Consider the following 27,096-nt stretch of genomic DNA (forward strand, 5'->3'; position numbering starts at 1 on the left):
GAAACTAAAGAAAAGAATTTACATAACAATGAAAATTAAAGTAGAACTTGGAAAGACTTAAAGGAAAATTTAGTAAAAGGATTTTTGTTACAATCAATTGAGAACTAGAAAGGAAAACTAAGAGAATTTGAGGGAGAGAAGGGAAGGGAGCTCTAGAGAAGTGTTTGAGAGCTCCCCCCCTTGGGGTGTGTTTACAAGCTTAGAGAACTTCTCTATTTATAGGCCTAGGGGAAGTGAAAATCTGAATTCAATATGACTAATGCATACAACACTTGTATTATAAAATCTGAATTGGTTGATGCACTTCACCAATAAATCCCACCAGCAGCCCTAGCTCATCTTCATGTCACCATGACCAAGCTTCCAACCAGAAACAATAGCTCATCCTGAGGTCAGCATGACCAGCAACTTCAAGGGCTTACAAATTGGGCTAGGCTGAATCAAATGAAGACTTTAAGATGTCCATTGTGAAGTTCAGAATGTGTATGATCCAACCACACAAGTATTGGCCCAATCCAAGCTCGGAGGAGGAAGTTAAGGCCGAAACAAATTGCTAACTCGTTTTGCTTGCTGACAAAAATCCATCCTGAGCATGGTTCAGTGTTTGCTAGGTTACGGACTCCAGATGTATCCAATGGGGCTGAATTTTGGATATGTTATAGTACACACCCATTGGAACAACTTTCATGAAGAATGCGGCCTCATCCGAGTTGTGTAGGTTGCTCAAACAAAGCTTGCAATATGACCTACGGAACTGGACTGGCAGGGGGCTGTAGCCAAAATGAGTTTGTCTTTAAGCACTTCTTCCCTTTATCCAAATCAGGCTTTAACATGCATGGATTGCATCATTTCCTATCCAAAGCCATCATTGTTACCTAAAGCTTAAAGATAAACACAAAAAGGATTAAAAACACAAGTTTAACTCAAAAACATAACCAAATCATAAGCTAGAAGGGTACAAAATGATATACAATTATGAACCGATCAAATACCCCCAACCCTAGATTTTGCTAGTCCTCGAGCAAAACAACACAAAACAAAGTTAAAAACAAAACAAGAAGTTAACTAGACCACTTTCGTAGGTAACTCGATTGCATTGAGCGTATGCAACAAGCCTTTAAACCTCTAGGCATCCCTAGTAGGAGGAGTTGTGTCTCCTGAGGGTTTAACAGAAACGATACCCACAAACGTTTTACTAACTCTACAAAACCAAGTGGTTAGAAAACTTATTAGATTTGTTAGTCTTTAAGCAAAATAAAAGAAACACAAAAACCAAAACAAAAATAATTACAAAAACAAAACAAAAATAAAAATATAAATAAATAAATAAAAACTCAAAACCATCATTCCGAACATTTTCTGAAGAGAAATGACTCATGCACATGACTCAAAAGTTTTAACAATAAAAACTCAGTTTTAGACATTATTTACAAGGTGGCAAAGTTCAAAACACAACATGCTCAAAGTGTATAGTGTGATAGCCAAATGCAACAAATTCCCCAATCTTAGTTTTCACACAATTTCAAAAATCATACAAAGCACAAATTCAACTTCAAATCTCACCAAAGTTGTCCTCTCACAAATGAATCACTCATAAGAGGGCTATAATGCAACACTCAGTTATAAACATGATATTAGAGTTAAACCATAAAGACTTAACTCGAGATAGAAAGATGAAGAATTTGCATTAATATGATCTCAAGAAGGATGTCAAACACTTAAAAGTAGAAAAATGAATGTAATTCAACCACATGACATTTAAGATCAATTTAGGTCTTTATTATAGGTTGTAATGGGGCCAAGGGTGTAAGGTGAGTGAGAAATGAAAGGTATGGATAATACAAAGTCCAAGGAACTCAAAATGTAAGAGCATAAAATAATTGTTTACAAGACTTCGAATCATCATGATTAGATTTTTTTCTTTTACATGATCAAAACTCCTTATACCTTCATTTACATTGATTCAAACTCCTTTCCAAACACCAAATTATTTTGAAGGCCCAAAAATGAATTTTCAAACAACCGCCACTTAATCACAACTTTCTCTTTTCTTTCACCAATTGTGTGATGATTTTTTATTTTTTATTTTTTAATTATTTTTTTTTTAGTAATATCCCTTCCCAAACTTAGCTTGAAAAACACATCCGAATTAGAACTCATGAATTCCTTAGAAAGGTAAATATTTGTTTTTCGGGCTAAGGCGAGGAAATATAATTGGTAAAATGAAAGAAAAGGTTTACATGTAGGCTCAAAATGGTAAACAATGGAAAATCATGCTTAAGCATGCATAAGGTTAGCTTGAAAGGCACAAACGATCCAAAGAGGGCCTTAATATCACTTCTTAAATGTCATGAAATCAAATTGTATAAGAATGAATGACTTTTAAGTGTTCAACCAAATCAATGAATAATGAGATCAAACAACAACTTTGATGACAAGAAAATAAGAGTATGTATATAACACTCATGAATTGAAGTACAAGGCTCAAAAGCTCACTTTATATAGTTGGTTAAATAAGTCTAATTTATGATTCATACAATTCTTTAGATCATGCAAATCCTTTAATTGGAAAATTATGAAACAAATGGCAAGTGCAAAGAAGGTTTCGAACATGTCATGCTAGAACGATGCCAAATTAATTAATTAATTAATTATTATTTTTTACAATAAAAATTTACAAGGAAAAAAAAATAAATAATAAATAAAATTCAATTTTTTATTTAAGTCATGCAACATTTATCACAATCTCATCAAATGTGTTCGGAAAGTGACTAAACAAAACAAGAACAACAAGGAAAATACTATTTTATTTCCGAAACAACAAGGTTCTTCCTGCAACCTTACTCTTTTAGTCTTCTTTTTCTTTCCTTTCCTTCTCTCTTCTCTCTCCCTTTCCTTCTGTCGTTCTTTTTTTCTTCTTTCTCTCCGTCAGTTTTCTTCTCTCGTGTCATCTGGGGCGCAATAAGTGAATTGGTCAATATTGTACTATAAACCCAAAAATATAATTTAATTGTTTGAAGATAAAGTCGAGTGTTCACATCAACCATCTGGGGCGCAATAAGTGAATTGATAACTATCAAAGCAAATACATAATGCTACTAGTCTATTAAACCAAAAACAAAAAACAAAAAAAGTTGTTACTAGTTTGTATACAACACTACTTTTGACTTCAGCAACAAGAAATGGATTCTTCAAGATTGCTCATCTTCTTCATTGCAATTCCTATTATCTTGGACCTTGTTGCTCCTCCTGCCGTAGCTCAAATCAACGATGGTGTGTGCACCTTCACAGCCGACTTCTGCTGGAGATGTTCCAATATTGGCACCTACACTGATGGCAGCATCTACCAACAAAACCTCAACAGCCTCCTCCCCTCCTTCTCCAACAATACACAAATCAATTATGGCTTTTACAATTCATCAAAGGGACAAGACCCCAACAAAGTGAATGCAATTGCATTATGCAGAGGAGATGTGTCCCTCAACGACTGTCACACTTGTGTCAACGACTCCAGTCTCATCCTCTTCAAGAATTGTTCGAACCAAGATGAAGCGATCATTTGGGCGGAGCGTTGCATGGTACGATACTCAAGCAAATTAATATTTGGTGTTGAGGAAGATGAACCTATTAAGTATGTCCCTGGCATAACTAACGTAATTGACGCCGTCCAGTTCAATTCGGTGCTTAATCTCTTCTTGGATACTTTGACTGAGAACGCTTCATCAGGGAATTCTCTTAAGAAGTTCGCAGCTGGACATGTGATCATCCAAGGAAGCACACAAAATCAATCAATATATGCACTTGTGCAGTGCACTCCAGACATGGACAAGCAAAACTGCAGCGATTGCCTTAAAGGGGCCGCCTCAAAAATTCCGGACTGTTGTGGCGGAAAGCAAGGAGGCAGAGTTCTTAAACCCAGTTGCAATTTGAGGTTTGAGTCCACTCTGTTCTATGAGTCTACAGCAGATTCGCTTGTAACTCTTCCACCTGTAAAAGGTATGGTACCCCTGCAGATATGTTTAAACTTAATCAATGCCTTAATTACAATTTACAATTTACAATTGATTAATTTTTCTTGCAGGAAAGAAGAGCACCATATCAAAAACTGTCATCATCGTCATCGTTGTGGTTGTGATTGTTTCTGTCGTTACACTTCTTATTGGCGTATTGATTTTCATAAGAGTGAGGAGACAAAGGGCAAAACTAAAACTTGAAAGTAAGTTGATTGACATAAAGACACATTTGATTTGTGTTTGATGCATGCATCTTATTCTTATTACATGTTTTGGAACATGTCCTCCTGTTTCAGATGATAATAATTCGGATGAAATTAGTTTGGTTGAATCTTTGCAATATGACTTCGACACTATAAGATCTGCAACGGATGACTTCTCTGATGCAAATAAGCTTGGACAGGGTGGATTTGGAGCGGTTTACAAGGTAACGAAACACTATCACAAGGAAAAAGATTCATCATGAATGAATTGTTTTGCGTAATTAACTTTTCTAATTTTCTTATAAACATTCAGGGTAGGCTAGCGAATGGAAGATATATAGCTGTGAAAAGGCTCTCTAAGAATTCTGAACAAGGTGATCGTGAATTCAAAACGGAAGTCACGTTAGTTGCTCAACTTCAGCACCGGAACCTAGTGAGGCTGCTGGGTTTTTGCTTGAAAGCAGGGGAAAGAATCCTCATTTATGAATATGTGCCTAACACAAGCCTTAATCACTTCATTTTTGGTATGTTTGCTCTACTTTTTGTCATAATTCATAATCATTTCTGCCTCGATTTATATTAGAGAAAAGCATATTAACAAAATCATGTTTCATTTTGATGGAATTGTATTTAGATCCAACTGATCACGCACATTTGGATTGGGACACACGTTACAAAATCATAGGAGGCATTGCTCGAGGGCTTCTTTACCTTCACGAAGATTCCCGACTTCGAATTATTCACCGTGATCTTAAACCTAGCAACATTCTGTTGGATGAAGATATGAATCCTAAAATTGCGGATTTTGGCATGGCAAGATTGTTTATGATGGATCAAACTCAAGAAGATACTCAGACAATTGTGGGAACCTAGTAAGTATCTTCAAATTTCAAAGCTAAATTACATTGTTGTGCTTGTTCACAACATAACTAAATTTTTAATTTGATGAATATAATAATGCAGTGGATATATGGCTCCAGAGTACGCAATTCATGGACGTTTTTCAGTCAAGTCGGACGTCTTTAGTTTTGGCGTGTTAGTTCTTGAAATCTTAAGTGGTAAAAGGATTAGCAGTTTTCGAAACGGCGAGAATGAGGAGGATCTTATAAGCTATGTGAGTATGAATATAAGGTTTTACATTACCAAACTCTTTTGCTACCAAAAAAACATAACAAGAGAAAGCGGCATAATTTCTTCTTTAATTAATGTGTTTATAAACTTGATAGGCCTGGAGGAATTGGAGGGATGATACAGTGGCAAATATCATGGACCCAAAGCTGACGACAGGTTTAGGAACTGAAATGATGAGATGCATCCACATTGGTTTGCTATGCGTCCAAGAAAATGTGGCAAGCAGACCATCCATGGCTTCAGTTGTCTCTATGCTTAACAGCCATTCTGTCACACTCTCATTACCCTCACGACCGGCATCTTATTTGCAATATAACAGTGGATCAGACAAAACAGGGTCCGATGGATCCAAAAACTCTATGCATGTGTCAGTAAATAACAATTCAAATTTTACTGAACCATATGCTCGCTAGTGGGGTGGGGCTGAGTATGTATCAGGAACAATTTATTTCTTTTCTTTGATATGCGTGTTTGATTGATATATTTGAACAACTACAGCTAAAGTTCAATATTTTCTGTACATAAAGTAAAACCAAATTGTCGTTTATTTGAGAGGCCAAATTAAACTTGAGGGGTGAGAAGCTTGGGAATAGCCTTGAACTGAGGTCTAGCAGCTTCTACCTGGTTCCTGAAATTCTGGCTCAGTTTGCAATCTCTCCTTTCTGGTTTCTTCGAAACCAGATCTTAGACAACAACAAAAAAGGTTAAGAGGACCGTGGTGATGGTGGATCCAATTTGTTTTGGTATCAATTTTCAACAAAACCCAAATCCACCCAAATCCAACCAACCATATAATCAAGCCAACACAAACCACCAATAAATTTCGAATTAATTTGGGTTTGGGTTAGGTTAATGGGTTTAGGCCCATATTCAAATAAAAAGAAAGACCCAATATGACGGGCGATCTCAGCTAGCCCATTCTTTTGCTCCAGTAGTGCTTTCAAATTCAATCAAGGACTCTTCTCCTCCATATCTGCGACTAGAAGCTTCCAAGAGATGACGGGAGAGAGAAAGAGAATGAGAGAGCTGCTGTAATTTCAACCCCCGCATATTATAGAAGCTCCCAAGCGGCCAAGCCCGTTACAAGAGTTCAGGCCAGGAGAAATTTTTGCATCCACATATTTTGATGGACTGACGTCCAACAAATATACCTCGTACTTACCTTGTTCTTTTTGGTTGGCCCACATCCATCAGAGTCTTCTGCATTCATCCATTCCATGCAGTCAGGGACGGAAGCACGTTGGGACAAGAGGGGTGACATGAGCCCTTGGAATGCTGGAAAATCAGTTGTGGACTCCATGAATGACCCCCTTGGACAGCTGTTGAACGACCCATTGTGTGCACACTAAGTGCTCGACGAAAGTCCCAACTCATTTGCTTTCTCTGCTGCGCAGCTGCGCTGCCCTTCATTTTTTTTTAAAACGAGCCTTGCCGAACGACGTCGTTTGGTTCAAGGCTCAGCCTAATTTTTTTTAATTGACTTGGCCTCAAAAGACGTCGTTTTGGGCTAGGTTTTAAAAATTTTGTATTTAAAATATATATATATATATATATATATATATATATATATATATATATATAAAATAAAAAAAAACCTTCAGCACTTCCCAACTGTGCACAGCAACTCCAAACCCTTTTCATTCCCAATTTCACATATCTTCCCACCCTCTTAAACCCTAACCTCCCAACCTCCAACCACCTCCATTACAACTCTTCGCCGGTGTCGACCACCACCACCTTGTGTCGCCGTCCGCTGCCCTTTTTTTCAACTACAACTTCAAGTAAGCAAAATTTAGAGAGAGGGAGCTTAGCAAAATTTTTACATTATGACCCCTTAGGCACATTGTTGAGGCCCAAAAAATCCACAGTTCGGCCCAAATAAATTCTCGGCCCAATGCAATACCTTACCGAGAAGAAACTCGATTTGGGCACGAGAAAGTTCGTCATATGCGCTTGCACACGTGCCACGCCAAGCAAATAAGCAACACGCCACGCTACAAGCTTAAGTGGGCCCAAGCCACGCAAGATGCATGGGGCTTGCTTGAGTGGGTTGTGGTATGGATGGTAATAAGTTGACGAGACCCATTGATGGGCTAAGAAATGGAAGTCCCGGGGTTGCTTGGGAGCCTCGGAACTCAGGCCCATTTCTTAGGCCCAAACATGTGGGTGAGCACAAAAGAGAAAATATCCTAACCAAAATATCCAAACCAAAATAGCCTATTGACTCAACCAAAAAAGCCCAATGCTTGATAAAGATAGCCCACTTACTCAATAAACCAACTTGGCCTATACAATTACAATGGAAGAGCTGCAAAGCTCCAACACCTGGCTGAAGAACAAAGCCACGAAGGAAAGTCTGGAGGTTCACTATGCAGAGTTGCTGGGAAGTTCCAGCACATGGGAGGAACAAGTTTCAAGTAAAAACTTCCAAAGGACCAAGGGATATTGGAGCGCAGATCACCATTTGAACCAGCATGCATACCCATTCTCTTTCCCTCATCAGACTTGGCCATAAAAAAAGGAAGAAAGGAAAGGAAGGAGATTGTTGAAAATGGGAGTTCTGAGGCAGCTGCGGGAAAGGGTCTTGAGCTCCCAAAAATCCCTGATTTTGTGCAAATGGGCAGAGTGGATTTCACTAAAATAGGATGATTGAAGGGATGAGGGGAGAAAGGAAGGGAAAGACTTGGCCAAATTGGATAGAAGCCATTAGGGTTTCTTGAAAAGGGTACCTTCCAACGCCTATAAAAAGAGGCATTTCCTACCCATCATCACAACACACATCTGGAGAGCAAGCTTCCTCTCTCACATGCAAAACTCAGTAATTTCGTGCTTTGCTTGCCCATCTCCCCCATTTTTCTTCTTCTGGCAGATTGTTCCAACACTTGACAGAGTCTCTATCAAACTGCCGGAAGAAACAATCAAGCCACCCATCCCTTTCTCTCCCTCCTTTCTCAGCCAAATCTTCTTGCAAACTTTCCATTTCTCACCTTAACACTCCCCTTTTCCCCCAAGTACGCATAATTTTCTCTTCGGTGCTAAACTCATGTCGATTTTGCTCCCATGCCACAAGCTTCTCATGCCAAGCCAAGAATTTATCTGTAAGCAGCCATTATTTTCGTTGGTGAAGGTAACCAAGGTGTTTCCTAAGGCTTTACAACCCTTTCGAAATATTTTGGGGTCTGATCTTCGAACTCAGACACAAGGGGGATATTTTCTTTAGTTTTCTCCTTACGGCAGCCTAGGCCCGTAGTAGCTGCCGAAACGAAAAAACCCCTACACACATAATCCTGGTTCCTCCACTGCTCTGCTATATATCTCGATGAATGGTAATACTAACTGTGTCAACCTGTCCAATCGTAGTGTTCTATAATTTCTTGTTTATGTGGGTCATTGTAACTAATATAGACAAAGTAATTAGGCGTAGGATCAAATTGTGTTGGATCAAATTGATTAACCTAATTTAACGGTTAAAATATAAGACCTCATATAAGGGCCATATATAAGCCCTCATTATAGAATGACTCTGACTTATGCAAGAGTTTGAGAAAATCCATGCTTTAGGTTTGGATTGGACTTCATGTTTGCTTGGGGCATTTAATTGGCTTTGGGGTGGGCCTTTGGCCTATTTGTGTTGCTTTGTTGGGCTTCTTGTTTTGAGGTTTTTTTTATATATTTATTTTAAATAAGCGATATTCTACTTTAATATAATCTAAACTATAAGGAGAGGGATCCGGACTCGGGTGCGGAATGGGGAGCACATGCGCTCTAGCTAACTTGACTAAGCTCATGTTTTGAGTTTTTTGTGTAATTGACGTAGTGTATTTTTCATCTTTTAATAGATTTTCCTTCTGACCAAAAATTACTATTAGCTTATCTATATTCATATTTAAACGTGGACTAATGAGATTGTTTACTTACCTCTCGTGCATCATGTAATATTCAACTCGCTAACTTGATAGAGTAATTAGAAGTTAATTACTTTAGTTATTTGTATTTGTATTGGTCTTTGTGGTTGACAGCCTTTTTGTCTGAATTATTAATGCAATCCAATGCCTTTCTCTATAAAATAAAAAATTGCATCAAATGTCGGAGAAATTTTTTGAAGAATGCCCTGCTCTTTGGTGAAAAACGAAATGTCATGTAGGGTTGCTAGTCCAAATTTGTTGATAGCGTCAAATCAACAGATGAGGGCATAAGGGTAATGTGTAGGGTTAGACAACTTCGTGGGTTGACGCGTGCATCCGGGGTCCAAGAGCGAGTCTTGTAGTGTGAGCTTTAGGTGTCAATATAATGCCATTTTGGTGCTTTGTCAACATGAAAAATTCTACGAACTTGTTTTACCTCTACTATTTTTCTATCACATCATCTTCTCCAAATGACCCTTTGTTGAGGCCCAAAAAATCATAGGACAGGCCCATGCATATTTTAAAGCCCAATCGCTATCATGCTATAAAAATGGCCTAGCTGATGCACACATGCCATGCCAAGCAAGGCTACAATTTGGCACGTGGGGAGGCAGTGGTGTGAGTCTACCACTTTCACATGCAAACTTGTAAGAACTACAAGGTTTCGTAGGCCCAAGCCCACTTAGCCCACTGCACTGTCAAGCATTATCTAAATGCAAAGCCCAAGCCACTGCAATACAACACAGCCCAAGCATAAGCACGCAATAACACGCGATGCCCTTTTAGTGTCAAAATTACACAACAAACTTAAGTGGGCCCAAGCCACATACGTGCCTGGGGCTTGCTGAGCGGGTTGTGGTGTGGATGGTTACAAGGATCCATGAGGCCCATTAAAGGTTCAAAAGAATGTAGGTTTTGGGCTGCTTGGGAGCCCCAAAATCCAAGCACATTTTCTTGAGCCCACTAAATGGGTAAGCAAAGAGAAAGAAAAGCCCAGCACCAGCACGTTCTGTGCGACCGGTCTCTAGGATTTGGCGACCGGTCGCTTTTGCACATAATCGAAATTCCAAAACAACACAGCTGCAGCGACCGGTCGCTGGTCTCGATTTCCAGCTTCTTCTAATCTGCTTCAAAACGACCGGTCGCTCATCCCTTGCGACCGGTCGCTTCCCCCAACACCTACCCATATGTGCAGCACCTCTCCCATACGACACCAAAAACCAACCACCCGGCACCTACATAGAATAAAGAAGCCTTGTCGTCTCAATTGGGAGACAAGGGTGCATAGCCGGAATAGCATGCGCGACCACCTCGATGTCGGAGTAGCATGCGTGCATAGAGAAGTGAACTCCCAAAGCCTATAAAAGGGAGAGGAAACACAACCGGAGGTGGGGGGGGGGGGGGGATCCACAGCGGAGGACACAACAGGGGAACACCCAAAAACACTTCAAGCTTCAGCCATTCCAAACCCAGAAACAACAACCATTCTTGCTGCCATACTCTTGCTGCGTGCTCACCCAAAAACACTTCAAGCTTTAGCCATTCCAAACCCAGAAACAATAACCATTTTGCTGCCGTACTCTAGCAAACTATGCTTTCATTTTGCTGCAGGACCCTTGTTTTGCTGCAGGACCTTTGGTTTGCTGCAGGACCTCTTGTTTTGCTGCAGGACCTTTGGTTTGCTGCAGGACCTCTTGTTTTGCTGCAGGACCCTTTTGCCGCAGGACCTTTGTTTTGCTGCAGGACCTTTGGTTTGCTGCAGGACCCTTGTTTTGCCGCAGGGCCTTTGTTCTGCTGTATGGGCATTTTGCTGCCGTACTCTAGCAAATTAGCAAACCATTCTTTTGCTACCGTAACCTTCACTTTGCTGCCGTAACCTTTCTTTCGCTGCCGTGCTCTAGCCACAGTAAACAACCCAACAAACCATGCATTGTCATGCTCTAGATAAAACCAAGGCCTTAACCTCCCCGTTCTCATTTTCTTCTATAATATCACCTTAAGCCTTGAACACCATCCAATCATTCCACAATATACTGCAGTAATCATTCATTTCTCAAGCAAGTTGCTCTCTCCTGCTAAACTTATGGATTCTTAGCTCCCACACCACATGCCTCTCATGCCAAGCTCATTACCTTACTCATCAGAGGAAACTCTCATGCCAAGCCTATCTCTGTACAACCAAAACACATCATTCTCAACTATCTCCAGAAATGCCACACGCGATGTGACCCCATTTTACAAGACCATCTAGACACACCATCCAACAGTGCCATACATTATCCAGCAGTACCATACACCATCCAGCAGCAGTGTACACCGTCTAGAGCTGCCGTCCATCTATTCCACGTATTAGCATCAGAAGCCAGTCAAAATATGGAGCTAGCTGTAAGAATAACAGAGTACCCCCTAGGGCTTGCCTTCCCTTCGGGATGCTTTGGGCCTAGTTCTCGCTAACTCAGAAACGGGGACTTGAAGGCTTCATTCAAGACTAGCGACCATCCGGCCCAGCTAAGCCTTCCGGCAGAAAAAGACCCCCACACCCTTCTAAATATTTTTTTTTATAACAATTCCAATAAATAAAAATAACCTCCAAATAATTAAACATAATTTTTACTGGCACAAAGGAACATAAGGGGAAAATGAAACCCAGCATCCCCTTTTGGGCAGTGCTACTCACCTGAGGTCCTCTTTTTGAGGACCCCTAAGACACAAATTTATTGTAGTCGTTGGATTCATCCAATGGGTTGAATCTTAAAAAAAATAAAAACACTCAAAAACTTGGTACTAGTTATTAAAAAGTAATTAAACTTTCTTTCTTACTCTCTCCGAGTTCACTATTCTCCCTTTTTCTCTCTCTCTCTCTACTCTTTCTTTCATTTCCTTCTTTCTTCTCTCTCTTTTTTTTTTTTTTTTTTTTGTGCATTTATGCCTTCTCTCTTGTTGGAAAATTTAGAGAAGTCGAATAACAAGAGATAGAAAGCTATGTTGAACTGAAGTGAATTTTCATTGACTGAAACACAGCTTAAATAACACATACAAAGCAATTGACTCATATAATAAAGGAACAACTAAACATCCCACTACTACCAAAATTAACAGAGTTCTCCCACAACTAGAACAACCCTATTGAATAGGTAAAACCTAACTGATTTCCTAAAACATAGGAACCAACAATTATTGAATAACAAATAACATAAATAATTTCTAATTAGCACTCTCCCTTAAACTGAATGTTCTTCAAACTTCAGTTTAGAAAGAGTCTCCAAGTAACTTGGTTGCTGCTGCTTCACCATTAAGGAAGATCCAGCCTGGAACACACTCCTAACAATTTCCTCAACTTCTCAAACACAGGTAACTTGAGAGGCTTGGTCATAATGTATGCAATCTGATCTTCACTCTTGCAATAATTCAAGTCAATGATTCAATCTTTGCAAAGATCACGCAAAAAATGAAATCTCACATGGATATGCTTAGTTCTTCCATGTAGAACAAGATTCTTCCCAACTTTATTGCTAAACTAACAATTTGCTGCTTCTTGGAAGACCATGACACTGCTCATGTCCCCATCATAAACACATAGCATGATGTACTTTTACTGTCATTTGGATCACCTGCATAATTACTATCAATGTAACCCAAAAAATTACAACTCTTCCCTTTTTTGTAAAAAAACACCATACTCCTTAGTCCCTTGTAAATATTTGAATATCCTTTTTGCAGCCATAAGGTGAGACTCGATTGGATTTTCCATATACCGACTAATAAGACTTACAACATGCATTATGTTAGGTCTGTTTGATATAAGATACATGAGGCTGCCAACAATTTGCTTGAAAAACGTACCATCAACTTTCTTTCCTCTAGGATTCTTAGTCAGCTTTAATCCCAGCTCAGTTGGAGTACCAACAGAGTTGCAATTCTGCATTTCAAACCTGTCTAAAACACCCAGGACATATTTTTTCTGTGAAATAAAAATTCCACTAGTAAATTGTACCACTTTAATGCCAAGAAAGTAGTGCATCGGTCCTAAATGTGACATGTCAAATTCACTCATCATAGAATGTTTAAAATCATCAAACATGGCCTCATGGTTTCCTGTGTATATCAAATCATCTACATATAAGCATACAATAAGTATCTTCCCCTATCTCCAATCTTTATAAATAGTGTATGCTCATATGGGCATTTTTGAAAGCCTTTTCTCAAAAAATTCTCGAGTGCTTGTTTCAGTCCATACAATACCTTTTTAAACTTATATACCTTATTTTCACATGCCCTTGCTTCACATAACCAAGGGGTTGGTCTACATATACCTGCTCCTGCAAATCTCCAAGTAGAAAGGCAGACTTCACATCTAACTGAAAGATAGGCCAAGCATTTTGTGTAGCAAGTGAAAAGACCAAACGAATGGTTTCAAGTTTCACAACTGGAGCAAAGACTTCCTTATAGTCAACACCATATTCTTACTTGTAGCCTTATGCAACTAGGCGTGCTTTGTACTTATCAACTTCTCCATTTTCATTGAACTTTGTTTTGTAGACCCACTTGACACCAATGGACTTTTGTGTTCTTTCTCTCACATATACCATTTTGTGAGCTATCTTTGAATGCCATTGATATCACAAAAGTCAGCAAACTCTTGTGAGCTGAACTCTCCACCACCATCTGTTCGAAGCATTTTAATAAGTTTGCCCACATCATGCTCAACAAGAGCTTTGAAGCTTTTGAATGTTGAAAATGTTTCTGATTTTTCTTGCAAGAAATATACCCACGTCTTTCACCTATAGTCATTAACAAATGTTATGAAATACCTCTTTTTTTCCATTCGATGTAGGATTTATGGGTCCACATATGTCGGAATGAACCAGCTCTAAAGGTTGATGAGCTCTCCAAGCTTTTCCTTTTGGAAAGGACTGACGATGCTGCTTTCCGATCATACATTCTTCACAAAATTTGAGAAGGAGAATCAATTTCTGGGAGACCAATCACCATATTCTTCTTGTGCAACGTCTTCAAACCATTGAAATTGAGATGAACATATCAAAAATATGCCAAAGCCACGTCATATTTTCAACCTTGGTAATAAGGCAAGTTTGAACATATTTTTGGATTTACAAAGGAAACAATCGATTCTTTGTCATCTTCACTTGAGCAATCGTTCCTCTTCTTGGATCACTGATCTCACAAGTGCCTTCTTTGATGGTGATCACATAGCCCTTCTTTTGCAGCTGGCCAATGCGAAGCAAATTGGTTTTTAAGGCAAGAGCATAATACACATTAGAAATTGTTTGAAGGGAGTTATCCTTTGCTTTGATTTGGATATCACTTTTCCCATCACTGAAATCACAGAATCATCACCAAACTTCACAGTAGTATGCAAGGATTCATCTAAATGATGAAAATCAAACTTACTCCCATACATACGATTGCTACATCCTGAGTCAATATACCGCCAATTGGAATGGGATTCCTCCTTTGTATCGCAAGCCATAAGAAGAATTTCTTCATCTCTTTGTTCAAATTTTGATGTCTCACCCCTTTCTTTAGACATGTTAGCGTAGCATTTAGAACGATAGTGACAGTACCTACCACACCTATAGCACTCAATCTGTGATTTGTCGAGTTTTGACTCATGATGTCTTTGTTGTTTGTATTGACCTCTGTCTCTACCTCTAGAATCAGAATTTCCTCTGCTGTCGGAATCAAGATTTCCTTTGCCGCCAGAATCATGAGGACCTCTCCCTCTTCCTCTTGCTCGACCTCTACCTCGACCATGCACTTTCGTCAACAATGCTCCCATTGCTGGTTTTGCAATTCCAGTTTCAATGAGACTCCAATACTCTTTGGATCTTAGAAAATTCTCCATTCACATGCTCTAATGATCATAATGACCATCAAAATGAGGTATGGCTAGCTGCACGTAGTTCTCTTGAAACTTGTCGAATGCCATCAGTCCTTGCTGCTGCAAGTCAAGAAAGCTGCTCTTTTTGGTGAATTTAAGTCAGGCCCAGTGGGGCCTCTGATACCAGATGTTGGAAAATTTAGAGAACTCAAATAATAAGAGATAAAAAGCTATGTTGAACTGAAGCGAATTTTAATTGACTGAAACACAACTTAAATAACACATAATAAAGTTAAGGAACAACTAAACATCTCACTACTACCAATACTAACAGACTTCTCCCACAACTAGTACACACCTATTGAATAGGTAAAACCCAACTAATTTCCTAAAACATAGGAACCAACCATTATTGAATTACAAATAACATAAATAATTTCTAATATCTCTCTTCCCTTTTTTTTTTTCTTCCTCTTTATTTCCTTATCTCCTCTCTTGGTTTTTCTTTCTTGGATTTTTCTCCTCTCTCTCTTTCCTTTTTTATCTTCTTCTTCTTTCTATGCACCAATTTTCTTAGTGGTACATGGCCTTCGAGTTATGAGAGAAAGCCTCTGAATTCCGATCAACTACATTGGGAGGAACTCCAAGTTGCTTCTCTCTTTGTCAATATCCCAAGCATTTCGATCGCTCCGCTTATAGCGCAGAGAAAGAAAGGAAAAAAAAAAAAAAAGAGGAACGAGAGAGAGAGAGAGAGAGAGAGAGAGAGAGAGAGAAGGGATAAACGCACTTTCCTTCCCATGGGAAACCAAGGCCAACATTAAATGCATTTTTTATGACCAATTTGTCCCTATTATCATATAGATTACAATGTTATCCAACAACAAAGATTGTTGGTATTTTTTTTTTTTTCATATGTCTAACATGGTACAATTGGAAAACTTTATTTCTACACAATTAAAACATGAGAAATGAAATAAAGTGGTATTTTCTGGTTACTTTATTTGCTTTACCAAATATGAGAAAACACAAGAGACTTGTAGTTCAAGTGTTTAACAGCATATACCCTAGCAAATAAGCATTCTCGTCCCTTAAGAAAAAGAAAATACAAGGAAAATTATTTCCCATCAAATCATGTTTGTGAATTAGATGATTGCTAATAACCATTCTCATATTTTATTTTTTTTAGGAATTAAATTTTTTTTAAAGGACAAATTTCCGAAATGTCTGCCATAAGTCAATATTGAATGCTTTTTAAGTCCATAACTAATTGACTATATGTATTTAAAATGTAAAAATGTAGACTTTGTTTTTTTTTGGTAAAAAGTAAAAATGTAGACATTAGCCCAAGTAGAAATGAGTAGTTTGGGTAGTTTGATGATGGGGTACAGAACACGTCGTCCACCAACATGAGATGTAACCTCCAAAAAGAAGTAAACAAATATTTGTATATTGTAATAGCTTAATAATTAAGAAATATGCAATGGAAGGCAAGTAAGGAGTGAAAGGGGGAGATCTGACTTGCCAGAGGTGCGAGTGACAACACATCAACGTGTTTCCAGAAAGTACTTGTGGTTGAACTTGAGGCCTCCTTCACTTCAAGGACAGAGAAACAGAGAAACAGAGAGAGAGAGAGAGTGGGGTGGGAGGATCACTCACACTATTTACCCATCATCCACCAACTCAGTCATGAGTCTCATTGCTGCTTGCTCATCTCATCTCATCTCATCTCAGATAGAGACAGAGATTGAAAAAGCAGAATGACCAGAATGCCCTCGATGGCATTAATCCCCAAATCCAAAACAAGATGCCAGTCTTCCCTCCTCCTGAGTAGTCCTACTGGTGACTGGGACTGGCCGCCTCTCCTTCTCCCTTTCCCCTTCCCCTCTGCACTGCCATCAATAATCTCCTAAATTAAAAAAAAATAAAGAAATGGGTGATCATCAGACGTTCTGGTGCCACGAATGCGACATGAGCGTGAGCCTGGTGCCTTGTTCTGCCCAGGAGACTCTGCTCTGCCCTCACTGCTTCAGCGATCTCTTGGAGCTCATGGATTCTTCGTCTTCTTCTTCTTCTTCTTTTTCTGACCATCAGCACAACTCACAAGACAACTTCTTGCTCAACAGCCCATTCCTCCACCGCCTCATCCACCACCTCTCCACCCACCCCATCAACCACGACGACCGCCTCCCTTCACCCACCGCCGCCGTCCCCCCTTCTTCTCTGCCTGCCTCCAAGGCCTCCGTCGACGCCATCCCCACTCTCAAGATCACCTCCTCCATGCTCGATCTCGACCCCCTTCTCCTCTGCGCCGTTTGTAAGGACCCATTCCTTCACTCCGTCGACGCCAAGCAGCTCCCTTGCAACCATCTCTACCATCCCCACTGCATTCTCCCCTGGCTCTCTTCCCACAGCTCTTGCCCCCTCTGCCGTTTCCAGCTCCCCACCGACACTCACCAACCACACCTACGACACCAAAACCAAAACACCCCCTTGCCCTTCGACGACGACGACGATGATCAGTACGATTGGTTCATGGAATATGGATCCCATGGGGGCAGTCTCCGCCTCAGCTACATTGCTGCCAGTGGAAGGCAAATGGCCAACCCAGGAGAAATGGCTCCCGCTGCCTCCCCCAATGTCAATACCAATGCCAATGCCGACTCATCTTTCAACGGTTCGTTTTCTTTTCATTCCCATTGTCGTAATTTCTATCAATTGCATTGCCTTGTTTGGATTGCATTTTTGTGTGCTGCTCATATTAACAACCCCTCGCATGTCTTCTTAGTTAGGTTGAAATTCTGTGTTTATTTGAATGCTATTAGGAGTTCACTAACCAAACAAATCTTTGGTATTGAAGCTTTTGCCAAACATGAGCTTATCTTGTAGTTGTAATTAACACTTCAGAGAAGTCTTAGCCTCCGGAGTTTTGCGTTTTTTTTTATCCAAAATAAACAGGAATTCCTGTTATTTTCTTCTTGGTTTTCACAATAAAACTTGATTTGTGTCTTCTACAGCTATATGCTGTATGCTATCCTGTTTAAATAGAACTCTTCCTGGTTTTCACTAGGAATGATATCCCAAATGAAGAAATTTTAGTTACAAACATTATTCATGTTTTAGGTAGTTTCAAAGAGTTTCCTCCAAAATTTTCTATACAATTTTGAAACTCTTGCATAAAATTAGCAAGAAACTCTGGCCTTTAAATAATTAACATTCACTGGTGTATGTAAAGCTATGAGTCAAACTAGACAAGAGTTGATTTTGATGCTGGATCTACCGAGTTGTAGCTTAAAGTCCAACAGTAAACAGTTACATATGTGGGTTGAAAGAAGTCCATGATCCTCTTTCTACATGAGAGTATAGGTAGCCTACTTCAATTTTGCTGTGGTATGGATAACATTTTTACGGGTTCTGTCCTTTAAATCATACCAGAGATTATGCTTCAGTGATATCAACTTTTTGCGAGTTCCCATTTTTGTGCATTGTCAGTGTTTAATGGGGGTGGCTTGGAGGTTGTTTCTCCTTCTAGGTGTTTCCCAGATGCCCCATCTTTATCTTTGACAGCAATTTCATACCCAATTGATCATGGTTCAAACCTGCGAGCATTAGCTTAAATGGTTCATCAATGTGGAGGCCCAGGGCCTGCTGGTTCCTCACTCAGGGCCTGTCCTGTGCCTGTCGGCCATAAGTGGCTTGTAGCATCCCCCACTTCATACACCTCTCAATTCTTGCTGAGGCCGAACATTAGTTAAAGGCTCCTATTACTTTGCTAGGAGGCTTGATCAACTAAGAAGTTGGCACTTATCCATTTGGCATTTATAAAGGTCTTGCTTCAAGGGTTTACTAAATCCATGTTATGGTATAAATTCAAACCATAAGTGCTGGATAGCTAAATCTTATTTCACTTTAAAATATGCCTGTCTTTTCCATTTTTCCTCTAACTCATCTAGCTATTCTCTTTGCATCCAACAATTTCATACCCATCATTATGGTTCATGGGTTTATTTATATTGAAGTTGTACTGGGATTAGTATTTTCTAACTGGACATACAGGGATTATTCGAGATAACATAAATTGCCTTGTGTACCAATTTGAAGGTTCCTAGCACTGCAGCCTTAAGTTGGGGCAAACTCTTCTCTTTGTTTTCTTTGTTTTTTGTAGTAGTTACTTAAGACTAAAACATGACAATGAAATCATCTTCCTAGGCAATCTTTGGGGCCAAAGTTGCAAAATGTCTGTTCTAGCTTCTGCATGGCCTATGCTTAAACCATGATGGCCAGAGTGAAGTTCACAATGTCATGTCACCTGGCTAATTCTTACCTTGTAATCAATTTTTAAATGCCAAATATCCAAGAGCAAGGCTTTATAGATTTTACTAATATATCTCTTTCAATATTTGATTGCAGGAAATTTGTAGTTAGATCTGTTTTGAGGAAACTTGAGTGTCACCATAAAATTGAAGTGTAAATCTGCAGAGGATGGTTATGCCACTTTTTCCTGCTTACCTTTTCCTTGGTCTAGGTCAACTAGTCAGCACCCTGATCATATGTGATAATCGTGCATTATCCCCTCCCTTCTCTCCTTTACAGAGCTGGGGTTAAAGTATGTGTATACCTTTTTCGTCTTCAATTTCAGTTAATAAATGGAAGGCTTGTCTGCCTCTTTGGTTTGTGATGCCGCAAAGTTGTTTTAACCTCGTTTGTTCCTTGAATCGGTCAACCTTTGATCTGACTACTGTTCTGTGATGTCGCTTCTTTCCATCATTATCTCTTTTAACAAGGGGAGTTTGTTACCTGTGGTGATGTATGTGTGTTCTGGATCTGAAAAGTAGCAGTTCACATTCCCCACCGGCTTATCCACCCAGGAACGCAGCTTCGTTTTGTAATCCAAATAACAGGTTTTGTGCCAGTTCTGCCATGATTAGGTTTTAATTGAAAGATTATCGCATCGACCGTTATGTACTGTAACTGATCACGCTCTCAGCTCTTTTATTATTTTTTCTTTGTAAATCTGTATTTTTGGGGTGGGAAGGGATGGCGTTTGAACAAAGTGAGGCAGCCTGTCCTAGTATGTTTTAGGTCAATAAAAGGATTGTTGAAAAGTTTAACATGAATATTCGGATTGACCATTTGTTGAGAAGAACCGTTTGCAATGCGAAATGTGAACTTGTCAAGTGCGTGAAAGAGAGAACTGCTGCTAAGCTGTCTCTAACTTGTGAGTTACGACTTTCTGAGAGCCGTGGAAGCAATTAGCCAATTCTCCACACTTCAATTATTATTCTGGAAACAGGCAATAGCAGGTGGAGGGTCATCATCATCTCCATCACCGCCATACGTCTGTTCTCATATCATGGTAGATGGTAGAAAACAAATCATCAAAAGACGCGTAAAGTAATAATATATACAGATTCTTTAATCACGTGCTGCTTTTGACCTCTTATTATAACTATTATCAAACAAACACATCCTAATCAAACTAACAAACACTCGCAGACAATCCATTCAAGTGTTATTTTATTGACGCGAATTAGGTGATGATTGAGTGCTTGCTTCGTCTAACATGCAAACTATTGGATAATCAAATCAAGCACTATCTACCTTCTTAGCTACTTTCGCTTGTCTTTCTGGATGAGATCCAAGGGTGTCCACCGCCGACAGTAGTGACTAATCCCTTTCGTCCCGGGAGCTCTCCAAAAGAGGTAAACAGCTGGCCACAAAATGCGCTCCATTCCCATGGGCGGGGATCGAACCCCCAACCACATGGTTAAGGAATGAAGTGAGCTACCACCACACCACATCTCATGGTTACTTTCGCTTGTCTTTCATTCACTGTATCTACATCACTTATCACGTAACTTATTCTGTCTGTTATGTGATTTATTTTATTTATCGTGACACGTCATCTAGATTAGGATGATGCAAAAACTGATCCAGTCTCTCTGCTCCTTCTTTGACCGTCGAGATTTGCTGCTTTACTTTTCAACTACTCCAACATGGTCAACATGATAATAACCACGTCAGCACAAGTTCTAGACTGTAAGGGCAAGTCAAAGAGGTTGGCGTCTTTCATATTTTACATGCTCCATAATCAAATTCGCATGCTTCTCTTCTCATGGAAATTCTATAAATACCATCTGTCGTACATAGTTTTAAATCCAAATTCATTCATCACTTGCCAAATTCCTCCACCAGCCAAATCAAAACAAGGTTGTCTGAAACAGATAACAGGTTAGCAAGGACACAAATAATTCAGGATGATGATGATGATTATGGAAAGCAGCATAGCAGATGTGTTGGTGAAGGTAGCCATGTTCATACTGATTCAGGGTTTGGTATATCTCATCCTTTCCAACTCATCAAACATCTTCTCCAAAACCACCAGGAGATCACATAGCTTTAAACCAGCTCGCTCTGTAAGCATCCGTCGGATGCTTGCTGTTCTTGCCGACTTACCCGCCGGCGGTGAGCTCTCTCCTTCAACAAATTACTCAAGGGATAATTCGCAGTCTCCTCGTAGCCCGGAAAATGCATCGCCTAAATACTACTGATCAGCATGCATATTCCATTTGGATTTTTGTACAAGATTGTTAATATGTTTGCTTAAATATGTTTGTGAGTTTGAGAGATTCATTTGTTCTTTGATTAAATATGTATTCAGTGTTGAGATATATAACACTGATGACACAACGATTGTAAACATTCTGTGAAATCAATATACAGAGCATATCATTTTCTTGATTCTTCTTCTTCTTTCTTAGCTTTCTCAATTCTTAAGCTTCCTCTTCTAAACTGTTAACAGTTTGCTTAGTGGTTGTGGGGTGAACGAAATTGATATTTTTATACAAAATAAATTAGGCTTGAGGATTGTTTAATCCAAAAGTTGTAACAACCTCCTTGACGTGTGAGACCTACCTAATAGCCCCAAAAGCAATACTTTGAAAATCACCTGCCCGAAAACAAAAACTCTCGAAATTGATTCAGAAAATACCTTACCTTAGTAATTTTTCACTCTCTTCAACTTCTTACCGCTTTTTAGGTTTGGGCTCACAATGCGGAGAGTTCTCTGTTAGGATAGGATCAATATATGAATAACTTGATTCTGATATCATGTGAAGTCAACATCCAACTCAAAAACAATTGGAAATAAGTGAAGTGAAGAGGCTTGAGATTATTATTATTTTTTTAATTAACAAAAACGAATATCGTTAAACTCAAACTGCATTACAAACATCTTCTAGCAGGCGTTCATGATCCTAAAATCACAGAAAAACTTGTGTGAAATGGGGATAACATTATTTTGCTATCCTCAACCAATCACAAACTACCACATGAAAAAGTTGTCACACATAACATGTTGTGATTGGTTGAAGATAGTGCCATCCCTGTTTCACATTTAAATTCCAGATCTTTCTACAACCTTCTTCCTCACAGTGTATGGCTGGGATTTATCTGCAGGCAATAGTCAAAGGCTTCTAGTTGTAGCCCCAGTAAACCAGTTTGATTACATATATATGTTCCAATTTCCAAATGACCAAACAAATTTTCATGGTTAACAATGTAAACTATCTTTAATTAAAAAATTATAGGATCTTCAATTGGAGGAGATGTTTAGGGAGGCAAAGTACACTCCTTGAGCAGCAGTAGCTAGTTTCCAAGGAATTGCTGACAAAGAGGCCCTCTGTTTGATCATCACACGTGTTATGCCAACAAGGAGTATATGGCTGGGAATTATCTGCAGGAAATAGTCAAAGGCTTGATAGGGATCGGACGTCTCAGAAATCCCGTGAGCTTGCTACGTGTATGGCTGGGATTTATCTGCAGGAAATAGTCAAGGGTCTTAAAATGCAATACGAAAGTAAGGTAGAGAGTAATTTGGTGAGTTTTTACTAAAAGCAATAATGGAGTGAAAAAAAAAATCAACATGATGCAGAAAGTGTATTCTAACAGTAATGGATTGACGCCACCTCTGTTTGCCAAAAGTGTATTCTGATTGACACAAGGCAGGCAGCCCTATATTTTGCTTGCTCAGCTTTGGCTTTTTATCTCAAACAAACACAATATTGTTGTTTCATACAACTTAAAATCATCTAACCCAGGCCAAGCTAGGATCATCAATTTTTGGACATTAATTTTAAAAGAATGTCAAACCTCATAAGGTTAAGATGTTAAATTCAGAGAGACAGGTCAGCGGCGCACTACTAACAACACCGATATTGTCCCCAATTTAACAACCTACACAAACCCAGTAGGCGTGGGGTTTTATCACAAAAGGCCTCGGTGATATTAATAGTGGAATCATTTATTATATATTATATTTTATTTAGTCAAGTTTCCGATGTGGGACTTATATTCTTCAACATAAGGTAGTTGATGTTATCGACTTAAAGAATATGGTGATCCAAAACTAGCCCGAATGAAAAAATCAATTTTAAAATGGAATGTCAATTTCTGCCAAGCGTGCATCTGATTTGTTTAACAAATACATATCAGTTTCAACAAAATTGAAAAGCATAGGCCTTGTTTAAGTGATAAATTGATTGAGCAATTTTAGAAGAAGAAAAAAAAGATTAAAATATTGTGTCATTAAAGATGTATTTTTTTTTTCTCTTCCAAAGGTCAGATTTAAAAAAGAAAAGAAAAGAAGAATAGACGTTCTATTTGCTAACTGGATTAATCCAATTATTCTGGGTTGGTGCGCGACAACTGCTCCCCCCCTATATATATATATAGCTAGGTGATTCGAATAATGTAACACTTTCCTATATAAGGCGGTCCAATAATACTTTTCCTGTATAGTATATAGAGAATGTATTCCAATAATTGTAACACTCTGTATTATCTATATTTATTTTTATTACACATCAATACACACACATAATAATGATTCTAATTGATACATAATCATACATATCCTGATATTGTAAATACTTCATATTTTTCAAATGTAAGAAATTTAAGAGTGGCTATTTAATAATATCTTTCAGGGTTTAGCGGTTAACGTGTCTCTACTAGTTGACTTGTTATTTTGGTTTTGTTTTGAGTTTTATTTGTAGCCTTTATGGAGCGTGTGACACTCTCTTTTCTTCGTCTCATATTTTTTCCATTGGGTTTTCTGAGCCAAGATTTTGATGAGGCCACATTTGTTCGCTCGAGTCTATGTGTATGATGACAATTGATTAACCACAATGAACTAGACAAGGAGGTAGTACACCCAAGATAAATTGGTTTGGAAGCACATTTTGGGCACTGGTGGTGGTGGTGGTGGGGACAAACAAAACCGCAAGTGAAGTTGAGGCAAATGATGATCGGCTACATATCTTTCACGGGGAGGGGGCCATCTTGCCAATGCCATGACCACGTGATCACCAACTCCAAGTTGCTGCACTGCACTGCACAAAGTTGAATATTGTTGCAGCAGAACTAGTACGTAGTAGTAGTAGTAGTAGTAATACAACACAGTTGTAATAAGTTCACCCAACTGCAATCTGCAACAATTTGAACGTTTGCACTCAGGTCACGTGCATTATGCATATCAACAATTTTGCACGCCAGACCATCATTGTACCCTGCATCTGGTACACTGCATGCCCTTTTATTTTCTCCTGTCATGAACAAAGCCTTTAAATCAAATGGCATTGAGGAGGGATGGGCAATGGATAAAGAACTTTGAAATTTTGAATTTTAATCCGAGACTAGAAACCTTAAGTATAAGCTCTAAACTAATGATGATTCTACACCCTAAAACAATTAACCATGCTACAATAGATTGGATCAAAATTGAAGGAAATTGAGTAAAAATGAGGTTTTCTAAACGGGTTTTATCTTTAAGAAAGACGTGACTTCTTGTACAAAATCAAATATACATAATATATATATATATATATATATATATATATATATATATATATATATGTGTGGAAATCAAGGATCGGCTTAGTTTGGCCATTATGTTGACATAATAACCAAATGAAGGCCCAATGAACTTTTTTATTTTTTTTATCAATGAAGTACAGGCGGAATTTGAAATTTGGATATCTTTTAACATTAGAAAAATAAGTAACCAATAGACTAAGCTAATTAAAAAGTAATTATATATGCTTGAATGTATGCGTGTAATGTTGAAAAAAATTTAAAAAGTGATTATATATGCTGGCAGGGCCTAATAAATTGGTCTTATGGTAGTCCATTGACTTGGGAAATATTTAGCTTATATTTAATCTTTGCTTCCAAAGGACAACTTTGCTATGGTTTGCCTTCAATTAAACCTGCATTTTCTTGAACAGTACTTCCCTTCCCTCGTATCAATATATTTCTTCTATCTACAAAACCCCCATACTATCTGGCTTTGTTCCCACACAAAATAGCTATCTAGCTAACCACTTCCCCACACAAACGTAAACATCAGATCTCTTATAGTTGACTCCATGGAGAAGATGATGAAGAAGCCACAGTACTCATCATGTAATCCAAGTTCAGCTTCTTCTAAACTGGGCATGCACAAAGAATCACATAAAATGTGGAAGACGGCGTCCAAGCCAAAGATTCGCATAATCCACGTATTTGCACCTGAAATCATAAAGACAGATGTGGCCAACTTTCGGGAACTGGTGCAGAATCTCACTGGAAAACCTGCGACAGCACCGGAAGTGGTAAATGGTAGTAGGAAGAAAACAATAAGATGTTCTACTTATTCATCACCAAGCAAGAAAATATTGGAATTGCAAAATGATGGAGATCAGAGAGTAAAGGAGGAAATACAAAACTACACGTGGAGATCATCATCATCAGGTGATCATCAGCCAGAGAAGATAAATAGTTTCTTGGATGGTTTCTCAGATTTGGATGGCTTTATTGAAGATTTAAGTACTGAATCTCCTTCTCTTCATTCATCAAGGTCTTCCGCTCCATCCCCTTGGATGTATTTGGACATGCATGATCAGTAGTGCTATATCTCTAGAGAGTTTTCTTAATTTACGAATGATTAAGTAGTAGTACAAATTTAATTATCTCCATAAAAAACTATTCATATATTCTGGTTAAGAATATTCTTGCTCAGGATCTCTCTCTCTCTCTCTTCTTTTTTTCTTTTTCTGAGAAAATCTCTCTTTTAGTTGCCTGCTTCATGTTAGATAAGCAAGGAGACTATGTAGCTATATGCTCATTGTTTATTTCTTACTTTCTTTTTTGTGTTGGGCAATTGCAATTAATTATATATAGTACTTAATTTGCAAACTTTCTGCATGTATTCTTCTAGTTTATTTTTCTTTAGATCAGCTCCATTTCAAGACCAATGCGATGATCATGTGATTATATTGTTCCCATGTATATTTGCGTGTAGGTTTTTTTCCCCTGTGGAGGAACTAGGATGGGGTAAATTGGGAATTACATTTTTTAATTTCTTTTAAAACTGGAGGGTAAATTGAGATTTTTGGGGAGGGTCCTCCTTAGTTTTAATTCTAATCCAATAAGAAGAATATTTGTTTCAAACTTGAGAACATCGTTTAAGTTTTGCAAACATGAACTTAGCCAAGTTGGTTAGAGCAAATGTGCTCCCTGAATTGTGGGCCTTGCTTTTGACGCTTTTGGGGTCTCCGAGGGTGAGACGCCTGGGATGGCGTACTAGGCCACAATCCTTTCTTTATTTTGTTTGTGACCTTCCTTCTCTTTGTTCAGACTTGGGCGGTTTAAGAGCAAGTCCACCCCAAAAGGCTAAGGCAAGGCAAAGGCAAGGCAAGGGCTGCCACTATTCACATGAATAGTGGTAGCCTTGCCTTTTTCGGTTCCGCCCCAAAAGGCTAGGGTAAGGGCAAGAAAAAAAAAAGATTATGCAACAAAATATAAACAATTTAGAAATGTAAGAAATAAAATGATTATGCAAGAAAAAAATAAATATGGAAGAAAATATAAAAAATTTACAAATGCAAGAAAAAAAAAAGATTACAATTTACAAATATTGGAAGGAGAAGAGTTTGTATGAGGACTTGGTGTGGAAAGTGAATAAA

General features: G+C 38.6%; 4 protein-coding genes across 4 annotated transcripts; all 4 read left to right on the forward strand.

Annotated features, from left to right (window-relative positions):
• The first annotated feature begins 2,874 nt into the window (after positions 1–2,874).
• LOC110758850 (cysteine-rich receptor-like protein kinase 29) lies at positions 2,875–5,894 on the forward strand. The gene is made up of 7 exons (XM_021960781.2): positions 2,875–3,996; positions 4,082–4,216; positions 4,310–4,440; positions 4,530–4,740; positions 4,851–5,088; positions 5,180–5,330; positions 5,443–5,894. Exons 1-7 carry the CDS (start codon positions 3,183–3,185, stop codon positions 5,758–5,760), a joined length of 1,998 nt encoding a protein of 665 aa, XP_021816473.1. The 5' UTR covers positions 2,875–3,182; the 3' UTR covers positions 5,761–5,894.
• A 10,696-nt stretch (positions 5,895–16,590) lies between these two features.
• On the forward strand, positions 16,591–20,247 carry LOC110758852 (uncharacterized). The gene is made up of 2 exons (XM_021960783.2): positions 16,591–17,768; positions 19,502–20,247. The coding sequence occupies exons 1-2, from the start codon at positions 17,024–17,026 to the stop codon at positions 19,510–19,512; spliced, it is 756 nt and encodes a 251-aa protein (XP_021816475.1). The 5' UTR covers positions 16,591–17,023; the 3' UTR covers positions 19,513–20,247.
• Positions 20,248–21,194: 947 nt separating this feature from the next.
• LOC110758856 (uncharacterized) lies at positions 21,195–21,832 on the forward strand. The gene has a single exon (XM_021960785.2). The coding sequence runs from the start codon at positions 21,349–21,351 to the stop codon at positions 21,640–21,642; it is 294 nt and encodes a 97-aa protein (XP_021816477.1). The 5' UTR covers positions 21,195–21,348; the 3' UTR covers positions 21,643–21,832.
• A 3,686-nt stretch (positions 21,833–25,518) lies between these two features.
• LOC110758858 (VQ motif-containing protein 18-like) lies at positions 25,519–26,037 on the forward strand. The gene has a single exon (XM_021960788.2). The coding sequence runs from the start codon at positions 25,519–25,521 to the stop codon at positions 26,035–26,037; it is 519 nt and encodes a 172-aa protein (XP_021816480.2).
• Positions 26,038–27,096: the final 1,059 nt, after the last annotated feature.

Source organism: Prunus avium, chromosome 2, assembly GCF_965620075.1.
Source record: "Prunus avium chromosome 2, drPruAviu1.hap1.1, whole genome shotgun sequence".
Classification (NCBI taxonomy): Eukaryota; Viridiplantae; Streptophyta; class Magnoliopsida; order Rosales; family Rosaceae; genus Prunus; species Prunus avium.

Bases quoted from the DNA above. Each gene is read 5' to 3' on its own strand.
- LOC110758858 (XM_021960788.2), top strand. From the start codon at position 25,519: ATGGAGAAGATGATGAAGAAGCCACAGTACTCATCATGTAATCCAAGT.
- LOC110758850 (XM_021960781.2), top strand. From the start codon at position 3,183: ATGGATTCTTCAAGATTGCTCATCTTCTTCATTGCAATTCCTATTATC. The intron at 4,217-4,309 runs GTAAGTTGATTG...CTCCTGTTTCAG, and splicing joins GGCAAAACTAAAACTTGAAA to ATGATAATAATTCGGATGAA. The intron at 4,441-4,529 runs GTAACGAAACAC...ATAAACATTCAG, and splicing joins GATTTGGAGCGGTTTACAAG to GGTAGGCTAGCGAATGGAAG.
- LOC110758856 (XM_021960785.2), top strand. From the start codon at position 21,349: ATGATGATGATGATTATGGAAAGCAGCATAGCAGATGTGTTGGTGAAG.
- LOC110758852 (XM_021960783.2), top strand. From the start codon at position 17,024: ATGGGTGATCATCAGACGTTCTGGTGCCACGAATGCGACATGAGCGTG.